Source organism: Trachurus trachurus (assembly GCF_905171665.1).
Source record: "Trachurus trachurus genome assembly, chromosome: 6".
NCBI lineage: Eukaryota > Metazoa > Chordata > Actinopteri > Carangiformes > Carangidae > Trachurus > Trachurus trachurus.
In genome coordinates, this window is record NC_139897.1 from 26,910,850 (window position 1) to 26,937,949 (window position 27,100).

Here is a 27,100-nt window from a genome sequence, read left to right on the forward strand (position 1 = left end):
TCTGCAACTGAAACAGCTTCAAGTTTCAACATTAAACTTCACCAACATCTGTCTGTAGCAGTGGAAACCAACTGTAACACCTTTTCTCTTCTACTGTTAGCATGCTAACCAGCTAGCACTAGCGGCTAGCCTGTCTCATCACTTGGAGAAATCGAGTCTCTGTAGTTTCCAGGCTGTCCTGAAGATTTAGCGCTGCTCAGAGGGTTTCTTATAACTTCTTTATTAATGGCAAAACCGTAGCTATGCAGTGGCACCGATATGTATGAAAAGGTTGTAATAGGTGTAAAAAGATAGTTAAAGGAGAACTTCATAAATTCATATAGCTTCAAATCCGTCTTAAAACAGCAGTCAGAAGCCCATTCAAGCTCATGCAGATATGTTCCTAACATGACCGTCCTCCTGTGTCTGCAGGACGGCCAGTCTGGATGAGTTGAACATGGCCATGAGTCAGATCCTCAGCGCCATGAAGGTCCACAACTTCCAGCCAGAGGTCCAGCTGGAGGCTCTGCAGGCCAGCCTGGTCTTCCTCTGCCCAGGTACATTAAAACCTCCTCCCTCATTTTATTGTAGCCACTATTAAGTGTCAAAGGACAATTCTGGGCAAGATCAACCTGGAGCTATAGTTTCCTTATATTTTAGGTCTAAAAGAATGAATCTGGAGATTTTCTTTGTAATGTCTCCTGTTATGCAGTAGTTGTGTCTGTCCCCGCATCACCACAGCAGTGTAGAATGTGAGCGGACGGATCTTAGGCTGTTTAGGCTGTTTACATCCCACAAAACCGCAATTTTTTTCCACCGATAACGCCAGATGGCTACAAACATACACCGAGGGGTTTGTTTACTTCAAGAAAGCCGACATGTTTGTAAATGGAGCTGTAATACAAAGTCCAAACACAGCCCAAACAGCGTAAGATCAGTTTGCTCCCATTATATGCTCTTCAGAATCCTTCTTTTAGACCTAAAATATTAGGAAACTAGAGCCCAAGGTTGAATTTGCCCAGAATTGTCCTTTAATTTATGGACTAACTCCCCCCCATTAAATTAAATAATGGTTGTTTCCTCTTTTCCCTGTTATCCTAGTTATTTTGTGTCTGTGTCTATAAGGTTCAGTTTAATCTATTCAATCAGTGGACTGTAAGTTTTATTGTTTTATTGTATTAGAGACATATTAACTAAATAAACTGACATTTTACCAAAGCATTAGTAATGGCAGGGTTCGTATCAGACTTCCATTCATCAAGTGGCTGAAACACAACTCTTTATGAAATAGTATGCGATTACATTATGCTCTACATTTTGTGTTAACTCCAATCTGCTCCAGACTGAAATCAATTTACGGCATTAATGCCTTAAATGCTAACATTTAAGGCATAAAATTGCAATTCAAGCAATTGAAATAAATATAGGGCAGCACACTTATCAGGATCTGATCTGTTAGCTAATTTTCAAGAAGGTCAGGAATGTTTACATGAGTCCATGCACAGTGTGTGTGTGGTATAACAGTCTATATCTGGTGAGAACAGAGCAAGACAAAGCTCACAGACCCATATGGTGGATATAGATCTTAACTTCTGTGAATGACAGAGCAGCTTTATGTTGTGAAAAGCTGGTGAAGTGGAGAAGAAGATGTTTATGTTTTCATTTCTACCAAAATGAGGTTATAGTGGGTCTCTGTCTCTGCTGTTGGTGACACTGCTGATTAGATTAGTGATTGACAACAGAAGCAGTTGTATGTGTGTGTGTGTATATGTGGCAAGCCATTTTAACTTTTAAAAGCCAAACTGGATATGTGTTGCAGATATCTGTAATTTAGTTTTGTCTAGTCAAAAAGAACATTTCAGATATCCACACAACTACGTTCTTCCTAGGACAAATGACGTCACTTTAACCATTCATGTGTATTGGGGTTTGTCATTACAGATATCTGCAATTCAGTTGCAGATATCCAGATATGCAGATTGCAGATGCAGATTACGGATATCTGTTACTGAACTGCGACTAGTGCTAATTCCAGTTTGAGATATCTACAATTTGATTCTGACTAGTCATAATTCCAGTTACAGATATCTTTAATTCACATCAATTAAAGATATCTACATGTCCCTTTTCAGATATCTTAAATTAAGTTTTGACTAGGCGAAATGACGTTGTAGATATCTCAAACTGGAATCACTACTACTAGTTGTAATTCAGTTACAGATATCCATAATTCACATAGTGGATATCTGCAACTGAATTGTAGATATCTGTGATGACAAACCCCATACACATGAATGGGAAAAGTGACGTCATTTATCCTAGGCAGAATGTAGTTGTGGATATCTAAAATATTCTTTTTGACTAGGTAAAACTGAATTTCAGATATCTTGAATCAAAAATCCAACTACTCAAAATGTAATTACGATTAGTCAGAAAGACGTTGTTGATATCTACAATGTTAATTCCAGATAGTCAAACTTGGATCTGTGTGTCCATGTGTATATATGTTTCCTTGTGTCTTTGTCTTCACTCGTGTCTCCGCTGTGTGTGAACTCCCAGACAGGAGCTTAAGGGAGCACGGCAGCTCAGTCCCAGATCCCGACATGGTGGACGTGTCGCTGAAGGTCCTGAAAAACCAGTGTGTGGTGGAGGGAGCTCACACTCTTTACCTAGAAGTTCTCAACAGGGTACGACTTCCCTAAAAACATCTCTTTGTGTAATCTGACCCATCTTCTTTCAGTTTTTTTTATCGGTCTCTTTGAATCTGTGGCCTGATGTGATGGAGGGAGAGACAGCAGAGGTTGAAAAAACACCAGAAAACAACAGTGGGATTTGTTCTCCTCCAAAAGAGAAACAGCGTACGACGTCCATAGACTGTACATATAGTTCCCAGTCAGTACATAAATTAAACAACAGTTCATCCATTCATTGCAGAAATTATACAGTAGCTTGTCCCACAAGCAGAACATCGGAAGGATGTAATTACATTTCTAAAAAGAATTTGCTATACTCGCTGGGATGAATGAATGGGTGCACATGTTTGTTTTTTTCCCCCCTCTCTCCTTTCTCTTGTTGGTATCGTGAGCCCGAGGCTGACGTGGTTGACACAGACAGAAACAATATCAGCAGGAAAGCCAAAGGGCAACACTTAACAATAAAAGCTTTCAACCAGTGTTTTTTTTTGCCCTAGAAGGATTTTTTGTTCCTAACTGAGACATAAAGCATTTGACAGATATGACAAAGTCGTTCATCTTAAACCAAAGATTTATTTTTTTATGAACAATTCAATAACAGACACTAATGCGGCTCAGTGCTGTGAATCCTGCCTTCATGAAGGTTTTTATAACGCTCAGGTTCTCAGCCTCCACAGCTGGCGACAGTTGCTGTAGCCTGAGGCTCGTTCTCCTCCTGAACCGCAGCAACGTCTTGAGGAAATTCCTCCAATTTGATACAAATTCTCAAGGATGAAGTGATTAGATTTTGAAAGTCAAAGGTCACTGTTGCGTGATTCTTGTATCATTTTTAGAGAAGATGTGAATCAGTCCCATTTATAACAGCAATTACATCAACAAAGATGTTGTGCCACGAATATTATGCACTTTCTTATCCAATAATATACTATTTAACATATAAATGACAAATATCTCCATAGTTATGCACAATAATGCATAACTATGGAGATATTTGTTATCTGTATGTTAAATAGAAGCAGATTCAGTATTAACCTCTGTGCAACATTGGTCCTCCCAGGTCATCATTTTCTCTTTGATCTCTTTATCTGTTCATAAAATAACAAAATTGCATTATACCTTTTCAGCCAACTTGATACCAACGCATTACTGCCCCTTTTAAATTTTCTTTTGGAATTTTATTAAAGAAAAAAACAACGAAGAAGCTAAAATCTGAATGATTTGAATGACGAATGATGACGTTCAGTGAGGTTGCTGCGTTGAAACCGCTCCAATAGTTTGACCTGCAATGTCATGACCTGGGAAAAACCACAGATATTCAATGAAAACATTGTTGATTAGATCAGCAAAAACAGAAGTAAGGATCCATTCAGGTGGTTATGTGAAAGACAAATACCTTCTCATTGAGTGCTGTGTGTGTGTTTGTGTGTTTGCAGTTCATCAGCAGCCCCGTCATACAGCGGAGCGGTCTGAAGGTGCTGTCTGCTCTGGCCGACTGCTCCGGTGCAGTGGACCTGCTCTGCCAGCAGGGGGCCATAGACACGGTGCTGCACACACTACAGATGTTCCCACAGGACCGAGGTACAGTATACACAATTGTCGTTGTCGGTAATGGCCCTTTAACAGCCCAGAGGCTAAATGAACACAAATTAGATTGTATTATTATTGCATTGTGGGCAACACAGGGACAGTTTGTCTTGTTATTAACACGACAGGCGCTCCCTCGGGGGTCAGTCTGTAAAACCAGGTTTAGGTCGATGAAGAAGACCATTATTATTATTATTTATCTGTTCCATTCAATGTGTTTGTATATCGGACCTTGTGCTTTCACTAACTTTCCCCAACGTGCTGCAGAGATACACTACTGGGGACTGACCCTGCTCAACTACCTCGTATCCAAGAAGAAGCTGTCGAGGATGATCGTGCCTGTTCTGGCCTCCGTGGTGGTCGTCACCCTCGTCCAGTACAGAGAGGACTCTGAGATGCTCCTCAAGGTGACTGGCTGCTACTTCTTTCTGCTTCAATGCTTTAATTTGTTACGCCTACCCTGACATGCCCCTTGGTCAAGATGCTGTTGCAGTTTGAGGATGTAGTTTTAGTCCCAACACATCCACATCCCACTTCATGTCGAACACCTGCATCTTCTTACCTGACATGATGGGAAAATGATGCTTATTTAGTCAATGAAACAATTAGTTCAAAACGACTGTAGGCTACATGTGATATTTATTTTAAATTAGGCAGATTGGCCTTAAATTATGTGTCCTCGTATCTGTTTGTTCTTTTGTTTGTTCTTCACCTCATGTTCTCATGGTGTGGTGAAATGTTCATAGTGAAATTAGTTGGATGATTGGATAAGAGACTTAAACTCAGAGAAATGAAATTGCTTGCAAGTTACTTACATATTAAAGCAAAGTAACTTACAACAGCGTTTAAAATGTTGTAATTCTAACGCACGTTACACCAAAAACAGTTGTGCACAGTGTTTTGTCACTTCCACATTGTGCAGCTTTGCTTCACTCTCATCATCTCACTTGTTCTCACACATGGTCTCCCCACTTTCTGACTGACTAACAGGTTCGGCACCGTCTCTGTCTCCTGTAACTCACAGATCTGTTCTAATATAAGATGTTAATGTGATTGATGGTGAGCAGTCTGGACACTTTGGAGCTCCAGTTTGTTGGATGCAGATTGTAATGTTTTCCCGTCTCCGGTGGTGTGTGGTGCAGTGTTTTCAGGTGGCTCTCAGGATGCTGGATGCTTGTTCAGGAGCAGCTGCTGAGCTGCAGAGAGAAGACTTTGACAGGCACATCTTCCAACAACTCAGGGATGAAGGTCCAGACCAGAGCAGCAACCCGGTGAGTCAGAGCTACAGTAGACATCTGTGCTGACCTGAAATCCAAGACATAGATTTGAAAGTGTGATCTCAGGCTCTCTGCTGGTGTTATCTGTGTTCATTGCAATGAATTTTGAGATATTTTGGGCCATGAAGAAGATCCCCATTGGATTCAACTCACTGGATCCTCTTGTTGCATCACTTTGATCAAATCTTTAGTCTTTAAATGCAGCCTCAGAAGGATTCAGCCCCAGAACTGGGATAATGATTGAGGGCTGTATAAATATGTTTTTTTTTGTGATGCAACTGCAACTACAAATGTCAGGAATTTCAGTCATGTTTAAACAGAAGTGGCTTTGTACGCACACACAGCCCCCACTGAAAGGACCATGTAGTAGTTCCCAAACGATTGCACAGGACACAACAGGCATTTTTTTGAATACTTTTTAAATTGAGCATGAAGTTCTTAGAAAATCTCCTGCTGAAAAGATTGGGGAAGTTCAGAGTAATTTAATAAACAGAGTTGTGTGGGAGCCTTTTAGTCGTCCTTGACCTCTGCTCCCTCCCTTTCTCCCTCCCTCCTTCAGCTGCGGAAGTCTGTGTGCCTGGCTCTGTCTAAGATGTGGAGCGACTTGGAGCTACACTACAGGATGTTAGAAAAGGCCTGTAAGGACGGGAACACCACGATGGCCGAGTGTCTGATCGAGATGGGAGCCGACATCAACAAGAAGACAAAGACGGAGTCTCTCATCTACCAGGTCGGAAGATCACGATACATGAAGGCGCGATTAGGGTCAAATGTGAAGTTGTTTGACCCACAGATATTTGATATTTTTTGTCAATAGTTTTTAACATTTTAAAGTTGTCGTAAAGTAACAGTTATGTAAGATAAGATAAGATAAGATAAGATAAGATAAGATAAGAGCCCTTTATTGTCACTGCATTAAAATACAATGAAACTGCAACTGCCCATCACAGTGGTATTCTGGCATACATACTTACAATCATCACACATCAAAGAAGCAGGAAACAGAAAAACACTCTTCAACATAAAAACAAGAAACAAGGTAGGTTAAAAGAAGATAAGGAAACAAACACAACATGGCAGGTTACATGGGGTAAAGTGCTTGTAAGTGGTGGTATACGTATGTATATGGGTGTAGTTTTCAATATAGTGTCAATAATCAATAGAGAAATGTGAGCATATTTCCCCAAGGCCCCCTGATTTTTATTGAATGAAGCCAAGCCTACGGATCTCTGTACCTTCAAAGTTATCTTTATTGTCCCTGTTGGGAAATTGATTTGCAGACAGGAGGTCCAAAACACATAAAAACATCCAATACCCATAAATACAAATACACATAAAACACACACAGAACAATCAACCTCTGTTAAGAAAAACAGCACATATAGCAACATCTTTATAAACATGTTGAACTGTCCTGTTGGAGAATAAAAAAAGATCAAAAATCAAAAACAGAAATTCTGTTCCAGCTTTTATTAATTGACCAGAAAACTATTGTGATTCAATAAAACCTCCTGACGGACTCATCAGTAGAGAGGATAAACATTAATATCCCTGTGTTGACCTGTGCGTTGTGTCTGCAGGTGTGTGAGAGGGGCGGGCCTCTGGAGCTGGTGGAGCTGCTGCTCAGCCGAGGAGCGCACGAGCAGCATCTCCGCAAGGCTCTGGCGGTGAGCGTGAAGCGGGGCGACGGGCCCACCGTCATCCAGCTGCTGGGCCGACTGGGTCTGGACCTCAACAACAGCTCCCTCTGCCTGGGGGGCTTCAGGCTGGGCCGCCTGGACGCCGCCTGGCTCAGCCCCCTGCTGGCCGAAAGAGGAAGAGCACACAGCCTCCGTTACAACAACAGTGAGGAAGAGTCGATGCTTTTCTCTGTTTTATATCGTTCCACATTGATTATCTTTTGATTTTAACTTAAAGGTGAATCATGTTCTTGTTTTTTTTTCTTTCAGGTAAAGGTATGAGTCTGGCCAGGTACATTCAATCCCTCCAGAAGTCCAAGAGCGTCAGCGGCACCCCCAGGTCGGTGGGCGACCCCTGTCTGACCTCTGGCTACATCTCCGACGAGAGCGACGACTCGAGCTTCAGCTTCGTCTCCATGGACGACAGCCTGCTGTTCAACGACGACATGGAGAGCGATGGTAAAGTATCAGACTCATCAGACATGTGTTTAAAAATGGTTGCCATATTTTGTAAAAGGTCTTAACTTCTTGACACATGTGTTCATTCATTGATATCAGGAAGTAAAGTTCATAGCACAGTCTCGGGGGGGTTGTTAATCTCAGACAGTTCGAGTCTATAGAATGAAGTGGAACCGACACTTTATTAAATTTACACACTAGAATCACAGTAGGTTTGTTCAGACAGCAATTTAATTCTATTACAGGCTCGATCTGCTGAACTTTTCAGACTGTTGTCGTATTGTAACACCCCCTCACTGTCCCCTTGTCTTCTCAGAAGCATCATATACTCTCACATTGTGCATTTTTTCAGAGAGTCACATTGATTAGTTATAGATGTTTTGACTTGGCATTAGTCTCAGTTCATTCTGCCTCAGAGTTGTGATGCGACATTAGTGACTCATCTGTTCGTTTTGCATGTGACCTTTTCTTTTCTTTTCTTTTTTTAAATGATCATTAATCAAAAAAAAAGAGCATCTGTAGGCTGACGTGACACTAATGTGACTGTGTGCTCTTTCCTCTGTCTATAAATGAGTTCATCCTCCTTTTAGTCCTCCACGAACAAAAACAACTTATTTTCTTAATATTAATGGGCTTTATTTAAATAAAAACTCTTAGGCCTGACTATAATATGGCTGAATATTAACCATTTGTCCTCCTGTGTGTTTTTCCTTTTGCAGGCAGTGATTCACTGTCTGGTGTTCTGTCTCCAAAACCTCATAATAACTCCACAGAGGAGCTGAGGGGGGGCTCCTTTAAGAGGAAGCAGGGGCGACGCAGACATGCCAGTGCAGAGGTAAAAACTATTTATTATTATTAAAGGGATAGTTCAACATATAGGCAAATTTGCTCATTGCCATAATCTCTATAGTCATAGCAGTAGGTTCGTTACCTTTAATTGTCGGTGCAAGCTATTTTTAGAACGGCGGAGCAGAGCTGCGAGCTGCTCAGAGCTACACTACGGAGGCTCATGGGATTTCTTGGTTTCCCTCATCAAACTCATCAAATACACAATCCAACAACTCCAATAAAAATAGCTTGCACCAACAATTAAAGGTAACAAACCTACTGCTATGACTATAGCGATTATGGCAATGGGCCAATTTACCAAAATGTTGAACTATCCCTTTAAGCACGTAAAGCTTGTGTGATGTTGTTTTCTTGTGTATTTTAGAATAGATTGAATTACATTGTCGTAATGTTGTTTCTCTCTCTCTCTCTCTCTGTGTTTGCAGAGTGGTCAGACTGAGTGTGACCATGGTGAGTCTCTACACAGGAGATACGGGAGGACTAACTCCGCCCACAAAGGTAACTGCATTAGCTTTTCTATTCGGTTCAACTTTTTTCCCATTTGTCTTTCAAACAAAAACATTTCTGTTTTTCTCAGAGTGAACTTGAAAAATGTTCAAATGTTATTCATCTGCCTCTGAACCTGGAGCTGCTTCAAATACACACAGTTTTAGACGAGGACGGGAGACCTGCGCCACAGAATCTTTCACACTTTTTTTTTATAGACTCTATCACTTCTTTATTCTCCATGGAAAAAATGATTTAATCCATTACCGGTGAGACAAGGCTAAAAATTAGGATTGAGAGACATTTTTTAAAATCCTTTTAACCAAACACTGTCTACTGACGTCATGTTTCTGCACTTGTTAAATTGATTTTCACAGTATTTTGTACCATCCAGTGGCAAAACCCCTGACCTATGACCGTCTGTAAATCAGATCAGATTGTACCTAATGATTTGCCTCCTGTGGCTCGTCCTCCTCAGTGCTGGGCTCTGGTGAAAGCTCCGCCGCTCTGCCCAAAGAGCGGGAGAGGATCCGCCTGCTGGACCTGTCGGGGAACGAGCTGGACTCTGTGTCCTGTCTGATGGACGACGGCTTCGTGCAGCAGCAGCTGAGCCACGTCCTCCGCCTCGACCTGAGCCACAACAGTCTGCTGGAGTTTCCCTCAGAGCTCTGCCAGGTAACGGCTCTGACCTGTGCTGAATCACTGAGAAAAACAAATATTAAACCCGCTTTTTTTATAAAATCACGCATATTTGAAATTTATGGATTTGGTTAAAAGTTTAAAACAGCGCAGATAATGTACAAAGGAAGAAGTAATCTACTGCCAAGAAATATCCAGGGAATGTTCACAGAAAGAAGAAAAAGGCATTAATCTAACGGGAAAAAAACATAAAGTAAGAACAACAATGAAAAGCACGTGCATACTAAGCAATGCAAACAAACCTAAATACATATAAAGAGGTATAAAAAAATATTTCTAAATAGGTATATAGAAGAGATGAGGGATAAAAATAAATTGCTTAACATACGGGATATTATAAATTCATATGGATATTTATCTAGAATATATACTATATGTTTTATATATTTTAATGGATGGGGTATTTATGTTTATTTATATGGATATTTATGTAGTATATGTAGATATAGATAGATAGATAGATAGATAGATAGATAGATAGATAGATAGATAGATAGATAGATAGATAGATAGATAGATAGATAGATACAGTGGCGTAACATCATGGTGATGGGCCCTAGTACAAATATTTTTTTTGTGCCCCCACCCGCCGACCTAAACACAAGCGCGCGCGCCTACACACACACACAGGCTACAGCGCAGCGTGCGTCCTCGCAGGTGCTGGGCTGGTCGTACTGGGAGCGTGCTTCTCCTGCCCTCTCCGCGCTGGTCAAACATCGACTCCACTTGTCTCTAGCTCTGTATGGGTGTGTGTGTGTGTGTGTCTCTCGTGTGCAGAGTCAGACGCTGACAAATGTTTATAGACAGACAAGCAACAACTTAATAGTCATCATTTAATTATTTTTATTTTGAAAATTGACCGGATTCTCTCGCCTTTTCTGTGCCCGACTTCCTGTCGGGTACGACCTGGTCTATCCAGCTTGACAACAGCGCTCACGGCTCGCGTGAAAAATAGAACAGACGCTGCAGCACGCAAGCCTCCGCTGGCGAGCCGCCCCGCAACGTGGGATGTGCGTCCAGTCACATAGGTTAACATGGGCGCTGATCAGAAACTGCCTCCGCTCCAGGGCGCTGCGCTTCGGTTCCGTGGGCAGTGCAGAAAGTCATGGAGTCATTACTTTTATCCCTCAAGTAGTGCAACAAGAGTGTTCTCATTCATTCACTTTCAGCCTGTTTTCACACAAACTGGTGCAAAAATGACACATTGTTTCATTTTCAGCTCATAGCCTACTTATTATGTTTACACACGTTTGTTTTTTTCTCTGGCCCACATCATCCACATTTTTTTCCCTCTTCCTTCATGGGCTCCTGACGGCGTCTGGGCCCCGGTGCAGCTGCACCGGTTGCAGCGTCGATAGTTACGCCTGTGGATAGATAGATAGATAGATAGATAGATAGATTGATGGAGTGATAGATTGATAGATTGATTTATATATTTTTCATTTTAGACAAATGAAAAAAATAAATTCATTCATTCATTCAAAAGGAAATACACACTGAAGCTTTTGTTTGTTTGTTTTTGACCTGGCAGGGTTTGTACAGTCTGACTCGACTGGACCTGCAGAGCAACCAGCTGCAGTCGCTGCCGGTGGAGCTGCTGTCTCTGCCGTCGCTCAGCATGCTCAACGTCTCCCGTAACTGCGTGGGTCCCCTGCTGACCTTTGACCCCGCCGTCACCTGCCCCACGCTGCGGCAGCTCAACTTGTCCTTCAACAAAATCACCACGTTTCCACACGAGCTTGGCCGCGCCGTGGATCAGCTGGAGGAGCTGTTCATGGAAGGGTAGGCTGCCGGGAAAACGCTTCACTGCAACGAAACTTAAATACTATAAAACTATAATATGGAAAAGCAATACTTGTATTGTGCACCCCTCTAAACACATATTCACATAATCAAGTAAAGTTACATAGCACTAATATGTAGTACGTAATAGTGGTAGTAAGACAGGAAGTGGATGCCCTCACATTTATGTCACTTTCATTGTTTTGATGTGTTTGTTGCTATGACACCAATAAAACCCCACATACTGTATAATGAGATTTTCCCTGGACTTTTGCATTGAAGGAGGAGGGAAATGTGGAAAATTGTGAAATTCGATTTATTTCAGTCCATTGCACAGCAGAGAGTCAGCCATGTCTGCTGTGGTTACAGTGAATCGGCTGAATCAGGTCAATGCATAAATGACCTACAGTATACCGTGACTCTTGCAGCCACTGACCTGAATTACAGTGATATTACATCGCTGGCTGCGGAAGGTCAAAACCATAGTAACATTAATTTTATTTTCTCTGTATTTATCATAGATATCGCTAATAGAAACACGTAGTACACACAGCTCCACCAGTGCTGCACAATCCTTTGTTCATTTAAAGGGGACATATTATGCATATTTCACTGCTTTTGCAAAATCCGGATTTCAACAGATATGGAAAATTGGCCCATTGTCATAATCCCTATAGTCACAGTCATAGTAGGTTCGTTACCTTTAATTGTCGGTGCAAGCTATTTTTAGAACGGCGGAGCAGAGCCGCGAGCTGCTCAGAGCTACGCTACGGAGGCTAATGGGATTTCTTGGTTTCCCTCATCAAACTCATCAAATACACAATCCAACAACTCCAAAACGCTCTGGTGGACAAGTTGTGACCTGCACATTCACCACGCTATGAGATAATAACAGAACGTTACCAGACAGAGTTGTTTTAGAGGTAAATTCATGCAAAACCGCTGATGCGCGTTCCCATCAAGGGCAACTTCTCAGCGAGCAGTCTCTGTATTTACCTCTGAAACAACTCTGTCTGGTAACGTTCTGTTATTATCTCATAGCGTGGTGAATGTGCAGGTCACAACTTGTCCACCAGAGTGTTTTGGAGTTGTTGGATTGTGTATTATGAGTTTTTTTTTTTGGATGTATTTCTTTTTGGAGTTCATATGTAAAGGCTGTGCTCGCTCGCCGTCAGAGCGACTCCTCCAGATGAACTCGTACAGTCATAACAGGCCCATGATGCTCCTTCTCGGCCACAGTGTTTTTTAGAGGGACGTCGGCTGTCGATGTCGCCCCTGCACACATGGTGATCTCAGTTGGTCCGGTCTGTTCTGGTCTGTGGTTCCCAGATGGTGGAACAAGTGTCTCCCTCTGTGTCTGCAAGAATCTCTTCAGGCTTTAGAGTTTAATGTCCCTCACACTGAAGTCACTGGTTCTTGGCCAACCTTTCCAACACATCTCATTATATTCACTTCCTGTGGGACAGTCAGACTAAAATCAGTATCTCGTTTCCCTCCTCAAAAGCTTGCATATTATTTTCTTTTTTCTTATCCTATTTGTCATGTCGAATCAGGTTTTTCACACACCATGATAATTCACAATAACCGTTCTTCCATCGTTTTAACTCCGGGAACGTTTCTCTTGCCCCTCTTTTCAGTAACAGTATAACCGAGCTGTGCACCCCCCTGTGTCTGCCCGAGATCAAGCTGCTCGACGTGAGTAAGAACAGCGTGGAGAACATTTCCCCAGACTTCCTGAGCGGCTGTCCCAAACTGGAAACCTTCAGCGCCTCCATGAACCAAATCTGTGAGTGAGAGCTTTGTGCCTGCCTTTTTCTCCCCGCTATATGCTCGGCTGTTTTTTTTTTTTTTTTCAAAGTTTAATTTGAAAACACTATGAGGAAAAACTATTTTTGTAAATCAGATCAGGCCGGTATGTATTTGAAGTTATGTGATCACACAGAAAAAAGAGGAATCTTGTCTTAAAATAGGTAAAAAGTGAACTCTCTGCACCTCTCTCCAGGTTCCCTGTCTCATCTGCCGTCTAAGATCACAACACTGAAACTGGCCAACAACAGTTTCACGTATGTTTCTGAGGCCATACTTGATCTGCCAAAGTAAGTCAGATTCTCAGCTGCTCTTCTCCATGTCTGTGTATTTCAATATACAAGTGTGTGAAACTATTGCACTATGGAAATGTATTTATATTAATAATTACCTGGGTTTGGTCTTATCTGATGTTATTTGGGTTAATTATTTTGCTATTGTACCGAGCTACAACCTCCTGGAAATTATTTGGTGACATAATGGCACACAAATTCAGAATTATGAAAACAAATGATTAACTGCATGATTTATTTACATGATACACATCTATTTACTCAAATGTCACAAATTATTTGAATTTTTTTTACCGAGAAGTCTGGAAATTAGGGTCTGGAAAAAGTATATAATTTAGAAATTTCAAATATGTAGGAACTCTGGTGTGTGTGTGGAGAAAAAATGTGTGAACTTGTTTTTCGTCCGTCCAGTTTGAGGTCAGTGGACATGAGAACCAACAACATCGCGGTTCTTCCCGGCCCGCGGTTCTGGGCGTCCAGCAACCTGAGGGAGCTGATGTTCAGTCAGAACTGCATCACGTCTGTGGATCTGAGCGGACCGATACACAAGTGGACCAGACTGGAGAAACTCCACCTGAGCGGCAACAGGCTCAGTGAGGTACAGCTCAGCTCAGCCCAGAGCGCTACATGAGAACCGAGATGCTGGAAGCTGGAATTTCAGATGAATCGCTACTGTATAACGACGAGCTGTGACGCGGTGTCGTTTTTTTTTTTTTACACCCAGGTTCCTCCGCAGATCGGCCTGTTGGAAGGTCTGACCTCTCTGGACCTGAGCCACAACACCAACCTGCGCTCCTTCCCCGATGAGATGGGGAAGCTGAGCCGACTGTGGGACCTGCCTCTGGACGGCCTCAAGCTCCAACTGGACCTCAAGCTCATCGGCAGCAAGACCAAAGACATCGTCAGGTCAGGAGCTGCACTCACTGCATTCACATTCATGTATTCATATATCCCACTCATTCTTTTTTTTAAATAGACCCAGAGGAGTTTGCTTTTGGTTATAAAAGAGTCTCATGAATCTACGTTACCCACACTTGTTAATGGCTGCATTATCGTTTCGTCTTTATACCGTAGTTATTTTGATATTATTATTTAGTGGTCGACTCGCACAGCATTTCCTAGTTTCGGTTTCCCGGACGCTGCCCGGTGTGTCATGGGAATAACGCTGCCGGATCGCTAGTTGGCATCGTTTATGGTTGGAACTATGACGGTATCTGATCGTCTTTGAACTTCCGACTTTCGTTCTTGATGAATGTGATTCCCTGGGCAGAAAAATAGTCTACACTACAAATAGCTTTTACCCCATTCTTGGCAAATGTTTTCACTTTCATCCGTCTTGCGCCAGTCCAAGAATTTCACCGTGTGCACAGAGGCTCATGGGAAATGTAGTTTGAAAACACTTTGCTTTCCAAAACTCCTCGTAGTCCCTTTAAATGATTAATCTTAATTTAGTGCATTAATAACATCAGATAATCAATTGTGTTTTACATGGATTTCATTGCTTGATTGCTTGGTTTTCGTCTGAAGTATATTGTATATTTTCTTTATTTAGATTTTTTAAATCAGATTTTATATCATAACAACAATGCATATAACCATACATCAATAAGTAATGGAGCTAGGGGAGAAAAAAGAAAACAAAAATTAAGTAAAGTAGAAAATGAAGAGAAAATAATAAAAGAAGACAATACCACGAACAAAAATAAAGCAAAAGACAGAAAATAACAACAAATGAAGAAATATGTGTCCTTGTACATGTTAAGAAATATTTCTTATGTTTCCCCTCTGGATAATTTCACATAGATCCTGAGGCAGGTAATCCATCAGAGGCCATATGTCCCTAAAAATGTTGTAATTTCCTTTTAACTCGGCACTTAAAAATGTCTTTGTACTACTGAGTTACAGTGGGCGGTTTCTCACTGATCCAATTAAATAATAAATCTCACTCATTCTTGAAGTTGTAGAAGAAGAAACTGAGTTAAGTCTCCTCCTTCCTCTGCGCTCCAGGTTCCTGCAGCAGCGGCTGAAGAAGGCGGTGCCGTACCACAGGATGAAGCTCATCGTGGTGGGGAACGCCGGCAGCGGGAAGACCACCCTGATCCATCAGCTGATGAAGCTGAAACGCTCCCAGGTGAACTCCAAGAAGGCCGCGGTCGGCATCGACGTCCGGGACTGGGCCATCAGGGAGCGGGACAGGAAGATGGTGCTGAACGTCTGGGACTTCTCAGGTCGGTCCGCGAGCACAGAGCAGCTGGATACACACACGTCTTAGTGAGAAACTGATAAGTAGCACAGCGGTAGTGTTGTTTTTGTTTTAGTCTAGTCTTTGTGTCAAACTGTCATTTTAGTTTTTATTAGTTTTAGTCACTTTTTTGTCTAGTCGAGTTTCAGTCGACTAAAACTTACTTTTTAGAAGTTAAAAAGCATTTTAGTCAGAATAACCCACGACTATTTTCTTCTAGTTTTAGTCAATGACTTTAATCTCTTTCTAGTAATGTAATTCTATTTAACCCAGTCAATATACTATAATTACCTAGTATATAGACAAAACCAAATGTTTCTTTTAGTCAAACCCATTTCACAATTCAAACATGGTGATCTTATTATTATTGTATTATTGTTACCTTCAAGAAAACATCCATTCCATACTGGAAGATGCTCTGCTCAACATATTTATTTTCAGTTTCCACACACTATATCTGGCAGATATTTTGGAGAACCCCACTTTACACTCTCTCTCTCACAAATAAATATACACACACACGCTAGTCACACAGGTTTGTGGTTTGGCGATCCCCGGCTGCTCGGCCATCGGCCCCTTTCTTTTCTTTGTGTCAGATTTAACTTTGTTTCTTAAACTGTGGTTAACGCTAACCCACCGCAGCTGCATCTTTTAAATAATGCCGTGTGTGGGGATTGAGGGAGTGACGTTGCTGCCTAGGAAACAGAAATACTGCAAACTAATAAAAAAAATAAAAACGCGACAAAACGTTATTTCGTGTCGTCTCGTTTTGTTCAACGAAAATGAAGAGACATTTTAGCTGATTTTTTATATTGTGAACCACATTTAGTCTTGTTTTTATTCGTAAAAAATATTGCATTATAGTTATCGTCACATGACCTCCTTTTATGTTGCGTCTCGTCTCGTTTTCGTTACGTGATAAAGGTTTGTTCGTTGACGAAAGCAACACCACACGGCGGCTTTAAAAATATCAAGTCAGGCGTGGTGCAGGTGCAGGTGCATCCACATCCTCTCATTGCTCCTTCCACACTGCAGGTTCCAGCTGCAGCAAACAGTCTTCTACGTGAAAGTAAATCTAAATAAAAGCAATGTTATGTAGATTTTGTTTTTAATTTATATAATTTAGTTTGACTTGTATCTCCTCTGTCCAGGTGGAGAGGAGTACAGCGGCTCCCACCCTCACTTCCTGACGTCCAGAGCTCTGTACCTGGTGGTTTACAACCTCAGCAAAGGAGCCAGTCAGGTGGACGCCCTCAAACCCTGGCTCTTCAACATCAAAGTAGGTCCTGGACCAGGTTTCATCCAGACCGGGGGCCTTCAGAGACCCTAACTTTAAATACTGATACTCTGTGTGTGTGGTTTTCCACCTGTCCTCCAGGCCGTGGCTCCGCTCTCGCCCGTCATCCTGGTGGGGACGCACACCGACGTGAGCGACGAGCAGCAGCTTCACTCCTGCCTGAACAAGATCACGGAGGAGCTGCTGAACCACCAGGGCTTCCCCACCATCACCAACTACAACCACATGGTCTCCGTCTGCGAGGACTCGGACGCCCTGGCCCGACTCCGCAAGGCCATCGCCAACGAGGTCACCAGCTTCAAGGTGAGAGGAAACGAGGAGCGGGGGAGATACGATGAATCCAACAAAAAATGCTAATGAATTTTATTCAAATTACATTCAGTGAAGTTGTCTGCCATTTTATTTACTTGTTTATTTCGGGCATGTCAATTAAATCATCATCATCACACATCATCTTAGTTCAAATAATACAGTACACATGGCCGAAAGGGAAAGCGGGAGAAGCAAAAGCTTATCTAGTCCCGCCCCCATTTTTATTTTAATTTGCCCTATACTTATAATACTGCTATAATTTATTTCTTTTTATTAGAGCTATATACTTATTTAATTTATTCACTTATTTATTTTGTCATTTCTTCTTTCTATTTATCTAAATAATTTGATAATCTTTGTCCTTATATCATTTCGATGTGCGCCTTTCTCATGTCTTTTGTTCCTTTTTCACTTGTTCATACTATTTGATAATGTATTATCTAATGATAAATAAAGTTTAAAAAAAAGAAGAGAGAAGTGGGTGAGATGTTTCCTTCCTTCCTTCCTTCCTTCCTTCCTTCCTTCCTTCCTTCCTTCCTTCCTTCCTTCCTTCCTTCCTTCCTTCCTTCCTTCCTTTACCTCGTGGCTCACCACCTCTCTCCTCCTGGCAGATCCAGGGTCAGCCCGTGATGGGCCAGCTGGTTCCCGACAGCTACGTGGAGCTGGAGCGCCGGGTTCTGGTGGAGCGGGCCCGTGTTCCCTCGGAGTTCCCCGTCCTGCGGCACCAGCAGCTGCTGCAGCTCATCCAGGAGAGTCAGCTGCAGCTGGAGGAGGCCGAGCTGCCGCACGCCGTCCACTTCCTCAGTGAAGCCGGTGAGTCCGCGTCACAGCGACTTCACTTGATGTCACATAGGCCTGAAACTGCTTTTTAAACATCTATCTTCATTTGAACACATTTCTCCATCGCTGATAGAAGAAGTTATAATACGTATTTAACTATTCCATAGCAGACTGGCAGATTCCAGGTGTGTTTTATGCTTATAGATAGATAGATAGATAGATAGATAGATAGATAGATAGATAGATAGATAGATAGATAGATAGATAGATAGATAGATAGATAGATAGATAGATAGATAGATAGAACGATAGATAGATAGATAGAACGATAGATAGATAGATAGAACGATAGATAGATAGATAGAACGATAGATAGATAGATAGAACGATAGATAGATAGATAGAACGATAGATAGATAGATAGATAGATAGATAGATAGATAGATAGATAGATAGATAGATAGATAGATAGATAGATAGAACTTTATTCATCCCGAAGGAAATTCTTCTGCCAGGATGTTCCAAAGGGAAATGTTCAAGGGAGATAAATAGGATACAAAGAGGAAGTATATGATAACATTTCTAAAAGTATAATTTCTGCCTCTTTCATTATTATCATTAAATTCACTCATGTCTGTGTTTTTGTCACTGCAGGGGTTCTGCTGCACTTCGATGACCCTGCACTTCAGCTCCAAGACCTTTACTTCATCGACCCACAGTGGCTCTGCAACATCATCTCCCAGGTAACCGCATCCTTTTCTTCATTATAACTGCACGTTACCCCAACATGTTGCTGTCTAGCAATGTGTTATATTTATTTATTTATTAAGTACATTAATAAATAAACAGTTTCTCACATTCGCTGTTGTAAACTGTTTCCTTGTCAGTAACAACATCTATTGCACGTCTGTCCGTCCTGGGTGAGGGATCCCTCCCCTGTTGCTCACCCTGAGGTTTCTCCAATTTTTCCCTGTTAAAAGGGTTTTCTATGGAGTTTTTTCTCAGTCGATGTGAGGGTCTAAGGACAGAGGATGTTGTTATGATGTCATGTGAAGCCCTTTGAGACAAACTGTTTGTAAATACGGGCTATACAAATAAACTTGCCTTGCCTTGCCTATTTATGAATTTATAATAGGTTTCTAGGTTCTAATATTGGTTCTTGGGTTATTTATTTTCTTCGTTTTATCTCACTGGTCCTAAGAAACACTTTTGTTCTCTGTGTTTTAACATGTAGAATGATAAATAAGGATTCTGAGTCTGATCCTCACACACATAGTATAAAAGGCATCCACACACTCGGTGATAAATGCCTTTTTTTTCAGTGGAAACTCTTTTGGAAGCGACACAACTTTGTCTAGTTTTTTTCAGCTGAGGTTTAAGGCTGAATTTCAAATCGTATTTGTATTTGTAAGGTGCTGCCCCGCACAGACACATCCTAAATTCAGAAATGCCTGTTTACTGTCTCACCAAGATCTGATCACTTCTAAAAATGGGCACAAGATGTTTTTCAACATAAAAGACCTGTACTAAAACTCATACGCAGGTACGTGTTTGTGTCAGAGGTGTCAGATACGTAGCTGTTCTTGTGTGTGTTTGCAGAAGCTGACGTTGAAGAGCTGTGGCCTCTGGGAGCATCCCAAAGGAGTTGTTCAGCGCTCGATGGTGGAAAAGTTCCTGTTTGACACCAAATGTTTCCCGAAGAGTCACCTGACGCAGTTCTTCAAGCTGCTGGAGAAGTTCCAGATCGCCCTGCCGTTCGGAGACGACCAGCTGCTCGTGCCCAGCAAGTATGTTCAGATTCCCAGCTGGAGGTTTTATTTCTCCAGGATCAGGTTTAGTTCAGTTTAGTTTAGTTTAGTTTAGTTTAGTTTAGTTTAGTTTAGTTTAGTTCAGTTTATTAGCACATTATATACATAAAAACAATGAGAATGGTAAATGTAAAAACAACAATGGTCAGAAAAAGTTATAATACAAAAATTCGACCCGTGTTTTAAATCAGCTTTAAAACACACTAAAAACAATTATTTATCATCCCATTTGTTTCTTATCTTGATTACGTTGTCAGGCTTCCTTATCCATGAAAAACTTGGTTTTGCACTTATAATTATTGTTCTTATCATTATAACCGGGTTAAAATTGACCCTAACACCACAAATGTCATAATTTTAACCAGAGGATTTTAGAATTTTGTGGAAAATCTTTTATTTTTATTTTGTTTAAATAGAGGTTCCTGACAAAGTCAAAAAGCTTTGATGCTATAAACAAATTAATGAGGTACTTTGATTCATTTAAAACCTGAAATGGGGTCACTGATGACCTGAACACAAGAGGAAGGTTAAAAAAAAACAATTTACATACAAAATTAAAGATAAAGATTTACCGATCAAATAAAGTGCTACAAGTCTTTGTTAAAAGAAAAAAAAATCAGTTGTTTTTTTTGTACAATGACAGTGTAGAGATATTGTTTGTAGTGATGCAGGTAGATTTTGTAGAGATCTAATGATGGGCTCCGTTCACATATGATATCTCACCGCTTTTTCCTCTCTTGTGAAGTTTGTCCAAACACCGGCCGGTGATCGAGCTGCCTCACAGCGAGAACTCGGAGGTTATCGTGCGTCTTTATGAGATGCCGTACTTCCCCATGGACTACTGGTCCCGGCAGATCAGCCGCCTCCTGGAGGTGTCGTCGTACCTGCTCGGTGGAAGAGGTAAAAACACAGGGAAAAGTATGCACTGGTTCATCGGTGCTGTTCTGCTTTCAGAGCCAGATAAAACCTGACTGCATGTTGTGTCGTCTGCTCTCCAGAGAAAGTTATGAGACCGAACCGGATCTACTGGAGGAGAGGCATCTACCTGAGCTGGTCCCCCGAGGCGTACTGTCTGGTGGAGGCCGCCTCGGTGGAGGAGAACCCCTCCAGCTTCGTCAGGATTACTGTTCCCTCCTCACGGAAAGGCCGGATGCTGATGGGTCAGGTTGTGGATCACGTGGACTCGCTGCTGGAGGAGTGGTTTCCCGGCCTGCTCAACACCGACATGCACGGCAGCGGCGAGGCTCTGCTGAAGAGGTGGGCGCTGTACAGCTTCGAGGACGGACAGGAGTGGAACAAGATCCTGCTGGAGGATCTCTTCCCGTACTTCGACAACGGTACAGAAAATCACGATCGACATGTGTTTTTCTGGTTTAACCGGGTGACAAATGAATTGATGCGTAGTTGGGTTTTTTTGGTTTTTGTTTTTATATATTTTTTTAGCATTTTTGCCTTTATTTGATAGCACACAGTATAGATAGACAGGAAAGGGGGAGGCAGAGAGAGGGGGGATAACATGGGGCGGCCGCCTTAACCACTGCGCCACCCACTGCCCCTGATGCATAGTTTTTCATTATCCGAAACTTTCAATATTAGTGTTTATTGTTAATAACTTTTATTTATATAGCACTTTTAAAAACACAAGTTTACAAAGTATATATATTTTTTACGTATATATATATATATATATATTGATAAGTAATATTGACAATAATTATTAGAGGATAATACGATAAAAAGGACAAGGGGTAGGATCATATACGTTTTTTACTCCTTCCTACTCCCTTTCAAGCATTTTAGGACTGTTGATGAATATAAGTTATGAATTTTATTTGTTTTCTATTACTATTTGTTTTGTTTTTGTGTCTTATTTTTGTGTTTTAAGGCTTAAATAAATAAATGAATAAGAACAACACATAGGAGACAAGTCACAAACAACCACCCAAGCAATACAACACATAACACAGGCAATACGGAAAACCCAACAACAAATTGAGACCAAGAGGACTCAAATTAAAATGCAGGATGCAGTTGATCAGATAAAATAAATAAAAGGGGGTTATACAATAAGATATATGACCTGGGCAAATGAGAATATGCACCGGCTTACAATAAGATAAGAAAAGATGGGAGGAACGAGTTAAACAGAAGAAGGCGTCAAGGTAAAACTAATAGCATTAAAGAGTAAAACTGTGAGATAAAGCTGGGCAAAGTAGAGAGGGGAACTAAACCAACTAGGAGAGTAAGGGTGCAGTAAGACAGGGAATAAAAGTTATAGGAAATAAAAGGAAAACAATAAGAAGAGGATACAAAAAGAAGAGGATCATGAAACAAAAAAAGCAAGTGCTAAGTTATTGGTTGATTTATTCTTGTAGATTTCCTGCTGGTGGACCCGGAGGACTCGCGCTTCACGCTGCCCATCTCTCAGATCGCCCCCGACCTGGTGCTGAGCGACCAGCCGGCTGGAACCATCCTGGACAGCGAGGAGCTGGATGTGGACATGTCGCTGGAAAACAGACTTGGTGAGGTCTTTTCATTCATTATCATGTATTTTTTAATCGCCATTTCTTTTCATAAAAGATCAGGATGTTGTATTTTATTTAATTATTTAGCTGTTCTCATATGTATAAGTATGTTTGTTCTACGTGTGGTTGCAGGGGACGGCGGCTTTGGTACTGTCTATCGAGGCGTCTACAAAAACGAAGAAGTAGCAGTGAAGATATTCAACAAACACGCATCTGAGCTTTACATCTACAGACTCCTCAGACAGGTGCTGCTTTACAGACGTAACAGACTACAATATTCTGTACAGTCGCTGTGTCCTGGAAGACACTTTAACAACGAAAATGTCCTTTTTCTTTTTCCTTATTGTTTTGTTTTGTTTCTCAGGAGCTGGCGGTGCTGGGGCGCCTCCGTCACCCCAGCCTGGTCGGCCTGCTGGCGGCCGGCTCGGCTCCTCAGGTCCTGGTGATGGAGCTGGCCATGCGCGGCTCGCTGGACTCTCTGTTTCAACACGAGAACGGCAGCCTGAACCGGAAGCTGCAGCACAGGATCGCCCTGCACGTGGCCGACGGACTCAGGTAGAAAGTTACAGATGAATGAACAGCAGGTTCCTGGTTCTTTGTCGCCCTGTTTTCGGTTCATCTTCTCAATCTTTGGGGTTTGCACACACAAAACAATAAGAGATGTAAAATAAAATCTAGGAAAAAAATCAATAACTTAATTCATCATCCGTATTAAAGGGATAGTTCAACATTTTTGCAAATTACCTATAGTCATAGGAGTAGGTTCATTACCTTTAATTATCGGTGCATGTTGTTTTGAGAGTGGCGGGGCAGAGACGTGAGCTGCTCAGTGAACACAATGGAGGTCCCCTGTCCCTCATCAAACTCATCAAATACACAATCCAACAACTCCAAAACGCTCTGGTGGACAAGTTGTCACCTGCAAAATTATGTAACATTACGAGACAGAGTTGTTTTAGAGGTAAATGCAGCCAGAACTACATTCCAGACACAAAAAACATTTCAAAAGCGAAAGTAGTATGCTGAGTATTTGCTTTGTGTGTCGTAATGTTACATAATGTTACATGATTATTTCATAGCGTGGTGAATGTGCAGGTGACAACTTGTCCACCAGAGCATTTTGGAGTTGTTGGATTGTGTATTTGATGAGTTTGATGAGGGACAGGGGACCTGTACCGTTCACCTCCATTGTGTTCACTGAGCAGCTCACGTCTCTGCCCCGCTGATCTCAAAACAACATGCACCGATAATTAAAGGTAACGAACCTACTGCTATGACCATAGGGATTATGGCAATGGGCGAATTTTCAAAAAAAGTTTAACTATCCCTTTACGACTTTGTTTATACTTATGTTCAAAAATGTGGATAACATGGTCACAGCCATTGATGGATGTGTGTGTGTGATCAGGTATCTTCACTCGTCCATGATCATCTATCGGGATCTGAAGCCCCACAACGTCCTCCTGTTCAACCTGAAGACCGACTCCGAGATCATCGCCAAGATCACGGACTACGGCATCTCTCAGTACTGCTGCAGCATGGGAGTGAGGAGCTCGGAGGGAACTCCAGGTTCGGAACGGCTCCTCGCCGCTCACACACTGAAACTGTTCACCATGCACTGCAAAAACTCAAAATCTTTCCAAGAATATTTGTCTTATTTCTTGTCAAAATGTCTCATTTCTAGTCAAAACTAATCTCTTTCCACTTAAAATAAGACTCATCACCTAAAAATTAACTTGTTTTTAGATCATTTCTACTTATTTCAAACAAATTTTCCCTTGAAATAAGTAGAAAAATCTGCCAGTGAAAGCACGTTTTTTTGTGCTTGTAATAAGAAAGAAAAACTTGCTCCACTATCAGTCTGTACCAGTAAAGTTCCAGCCTAAATGTGAAGCTGTCATTAATTCATTGCTGTGCATCACGCAGGTTTCCGAGCGCCGGAGGTCGCCCGGGGCAACGTGATCTACAACCAACAGGCCGACATGTTCTCGTTCGGCCTCCTGCTCTACGACCTCATGACCTGTGGCGAGCGCATCTCCGACGGCATGAAGTTCCCCAGCGAGTTCGACGAGATCGCGGTGCAGGGGAAACTGCCAGGTAACGTCACAGAGGAGGAGGAAACATGAGCTTTACTCGCTGCCTCTAGGTGGCATCATTAAAGGGATAGTTCAACATTTTGGCAAATTGGCCCATTGCCATAATCCCTATAGTCATAGCAGTAGGTTTGTTACTTTTAATTGTCGGTGCAAGCTATTTTTAGAACGGCGGAGCAGAGCGGTGAGCTGCTCAGAGCTACGCTATGGAGGCTCATGGGATTTCTTGGTCATCAAATACACAATCAAACAACTCCAAAACGCTCTCGTGGACAAGTTGTGACCTGCACATTCACCACGCTATGAGATAATAACAGAACGTTACGAGACAGGGAAATGCAGAGACTGCTTGCTGAAAAACTGCCCCCGACGGCAAGCAGTCTCTGCATCTAAAAAACAATTTCAATGATATTTAAGCGCCACAGTGTTACAGATGAGACCTTTTCGTAACTCAGAATCAGAGGTTAACGTGCCAGTTTTTCACTTCACAGATCCAGTGAAACACTACGGCTGCCCTCCCTGGCCGGGCTTCCAGTCGCTGATGAAGGACTGTCTGAGGGAAAGACCACAGGACCGACCCACGTCTGCTCAGGTCAGAACCTGGAGTCAATCAATCAATCAATCAATCAATCAATCAATCAATCAATCAATCAATCAATCAATCAATCAATCAATAAACCAATCAATTTTATTGAACATGTCAAAAATAAAAACAACAACAACAATAAATAAGAGCGTATTAATAATCATCATCTCAAATGAAGATACCTGTCATGTTTAAAAGGGGTAAGGAGAAGTTGAAAGCTTTTCTAGTCCTACCCCCTTGTACTAATACTACTATATACAGTATAATACTAATAGAAAATAAACGTTGAATTTACGGCCATCAGTCCATGTTATCTCAGTCAATACAAACAAATCAACTCATTTGATCAGAACAAGAACAACGTAGTCAAAATGAATAGACCAGACAGTTCATACAGTCCACAAAATATAAGAGACAGAACCAGAAAAAACAAAAACACTAGAAGAGACTATTTCTTTCGTTTTCAGTGAGAACAATGGAAAGGTATGAGGAAGCAAAGTGCCGTGGAGACGAGCAGAGATTCACCTGATCAGAGTGTGACTCACACTGGTGAACCAGTCCAAATCGTAGAAACCTAGTCACTTGTCAAACGGGGACAACAAAGAATCCACCTGATGCGGAAACTAAACTCTTTTAGTGTTTCTAAAACCATTTATGTTCCTTTTATCATTCTTATATTGAGAGTCTTTTAACGTTCTCATTTATTTGTTGGTTCAATGGTCTGTCAGTGAAGGACAAGAACAGTCTGAATCAGATCATCAGAGTCTGCTCCAAGATTATTGGAGTCCAGCTAACAGACCTGAGTGTGCTCTGGAAAAAACATGTGGTCCAGAAAGCGAAATGCATCCTGAAGCAGGGAGACCAGTCATGCCCAGTGAATTTACTCTGATGCCCTCAGGGCGACGCTACGCTACCCCCCTGAGGAAGACAAATTGCTACTCAAATTCTTTTACCCCTTCAGTTATTAGGTTGATGAATGCCAATTTTAATGAGTAGGTTTGTGCTTGTCGTTTATTTATTTATTTATTTACTTGCATATTTGCACATGTACATGACATCGCTGTTGGGAAACCACGAGTTAAACTGATTTATTGAAAACTGAGAGTTGAGTGTCAGAGTTGTACAGTATGTCCAATGAATGATTGTTGTATATGTTGTGCTTTTTGTGTGTGAATGTGTGTGTGAATGCGATGTATGATGTAAAAGCGCTTTGGGTATTGTTGCAGGTATAGTAAAGCGCTATATAAATACAGACCATTTACCATTTTTCTTTTCTAACTTAATTGAACTGGGAGCTGTAAACTGAATTGCCCATATGGGATAAATAAAGTTTTCTGAACTGAACTGAACTGACTCATGTTGCAAGAGTCTTATTCCTGCCTTGTGTGTGTGTGTGTGTGTGTGTGTGTGTGTGTGCAGGTGTTTGACCGGCTGAACTCGGGGGAGATGCTGTGTCTGATGAGGGAGCTGCTGGTTCCCAGGGCGCTCAACGTCGAGTGCCTGGCGGTGACGTCGGCCAGCGGCGACGGCCCCTCCCCCGGCCACAGAGCCTGGCTGGGCGGGGGCAGCAGCGTCAGCAGCCAGCGGGTCGGCACCGTCACGGCCGTGGACCTGGACACCAACACGCGCACCACGCAGGAGGTGGACACCAGCCTCGTCCTGTGTCTGGTGACCGTCCAGATCCCCAACGAGCCCTGTGATTGGCTGGTGGCGGGCACCCAGTCCGGCTCCTTGGTGGTCATCAGCACGCAGGACGTGACCACGTGGCACCACCTGCAGAGCGTCCCGGACGCCGTCACCTCGCTCTACTTCCACGTGCACCCTCGTCGAACGTGAGTAAAGATCCACTTTGATTTAGATCTTTTCTCTTC

General features: G+C 42.0%; 1 protein-coding gene across 1 annotated transcript in view; it reads left to right on the forward strand.

Annotated features, from left to right (window-relative positions):
• lrrk2 (leucine-rich repeat kinase 2) overlaps positions 1-27,100 on the forward strand; it is a gene marked incomplete at its 5' end in the record, with an annotated part of 46,696 nt that overhangs the window by 14,330 nt on the left and 5,266 nt on the right. The window contains 31 exons of the mRNA XM_083972864.1: positions 412-536; positions 2,539-2,666; positions 4,106-4,250; positions 4,524-4,663; positions 5,399-5,527; positions 6,093-6,263; positions 7,114-7,378; positions 7,483-7,671; positions 8,391-8,506; positions 8,946-9,018; positions 9,485-9,681; positions 11,237-11,487; positions 13,125-13,273; positions 13,490-13,583; positions 13,998-14,184; positions 14,311-14,492; positions 15,594-15,814; positions 16,980-17,107; positions 17,207-17,428; positions 18,049-18,250; positions 18,872-18,960; positions 19,817-20,004; positions 20,771-20,925; positions 21,024-21,362; positions 22,401-22,547; positions 22,683-22,795; positions 22,915-23,105; positions 23,959-24,119; positions 24,477-24,647; positions 25,135-25,235; positions 26,649-27,061. Coding sequence (XP_083828990.1) covers positions 412-536; positions 2,539-2,666; positions 4,106-4,250; positions 4,524-4,663; positions 5,399-5,527; positions 6,093-6,263; positions 7,114-7,378; positions 7,483-7,671; positions 8,391-8,506; positions 8,946-9,018; positions 9,485-9,681; positions 11,237-11,487; positions 13,125-13,273; positions 13,490-13,583; positions 13,998-14,184; positions 14,311-14,492; positions 15,594-15,814; positions 16,980-17,107; positions 17,207-17,428; positions 18,049-18,250; positions 18,872-18,960; positions 19,817-20,004; positions 20,771-20,925; positions 21,024-21,362; positions 22,401-22,547; positions 22,683-22,795; positions 22,915-23,105; positions 23,959-24,119; positions 24,477-24,647; positions 25,135-25,235; positions 26,649-27,061 — 5,382 coding nt within the window. The remainder of the gene's footprint in view (positions 1-411; positions 537-2,538; positions 2,667-4,105; positions 4,251-4,523; positions 4,664-5,398; positions 5,528-6,092; positions 6,264-7,113; positions 7,379-7,482; positions 7,672-8,390; positions 8,507-8,945; positions 9,019-9,484; positions 9,682-11,236; positions 11,488-13,124; positions 13,274-13,489; positions 13,584-13,997; positions 14,185-14,310; positions 14,493-15,593; positions 15,815-16,979; positions 17,108-17,206; positions 17,429-18,048; positions 18,251-18,871; positions 18,961-19,816; positions 20,005-20,770; positions 20,926-21,023; positions 21,363-22,400; positions 22,548-22,682; positions 22,796-22,914; positions 23,106-23,958; positions 24,120-24,476; positions 24,648-25,134; positions 25,236-26,648; positions 27,062-27,100) is intronic.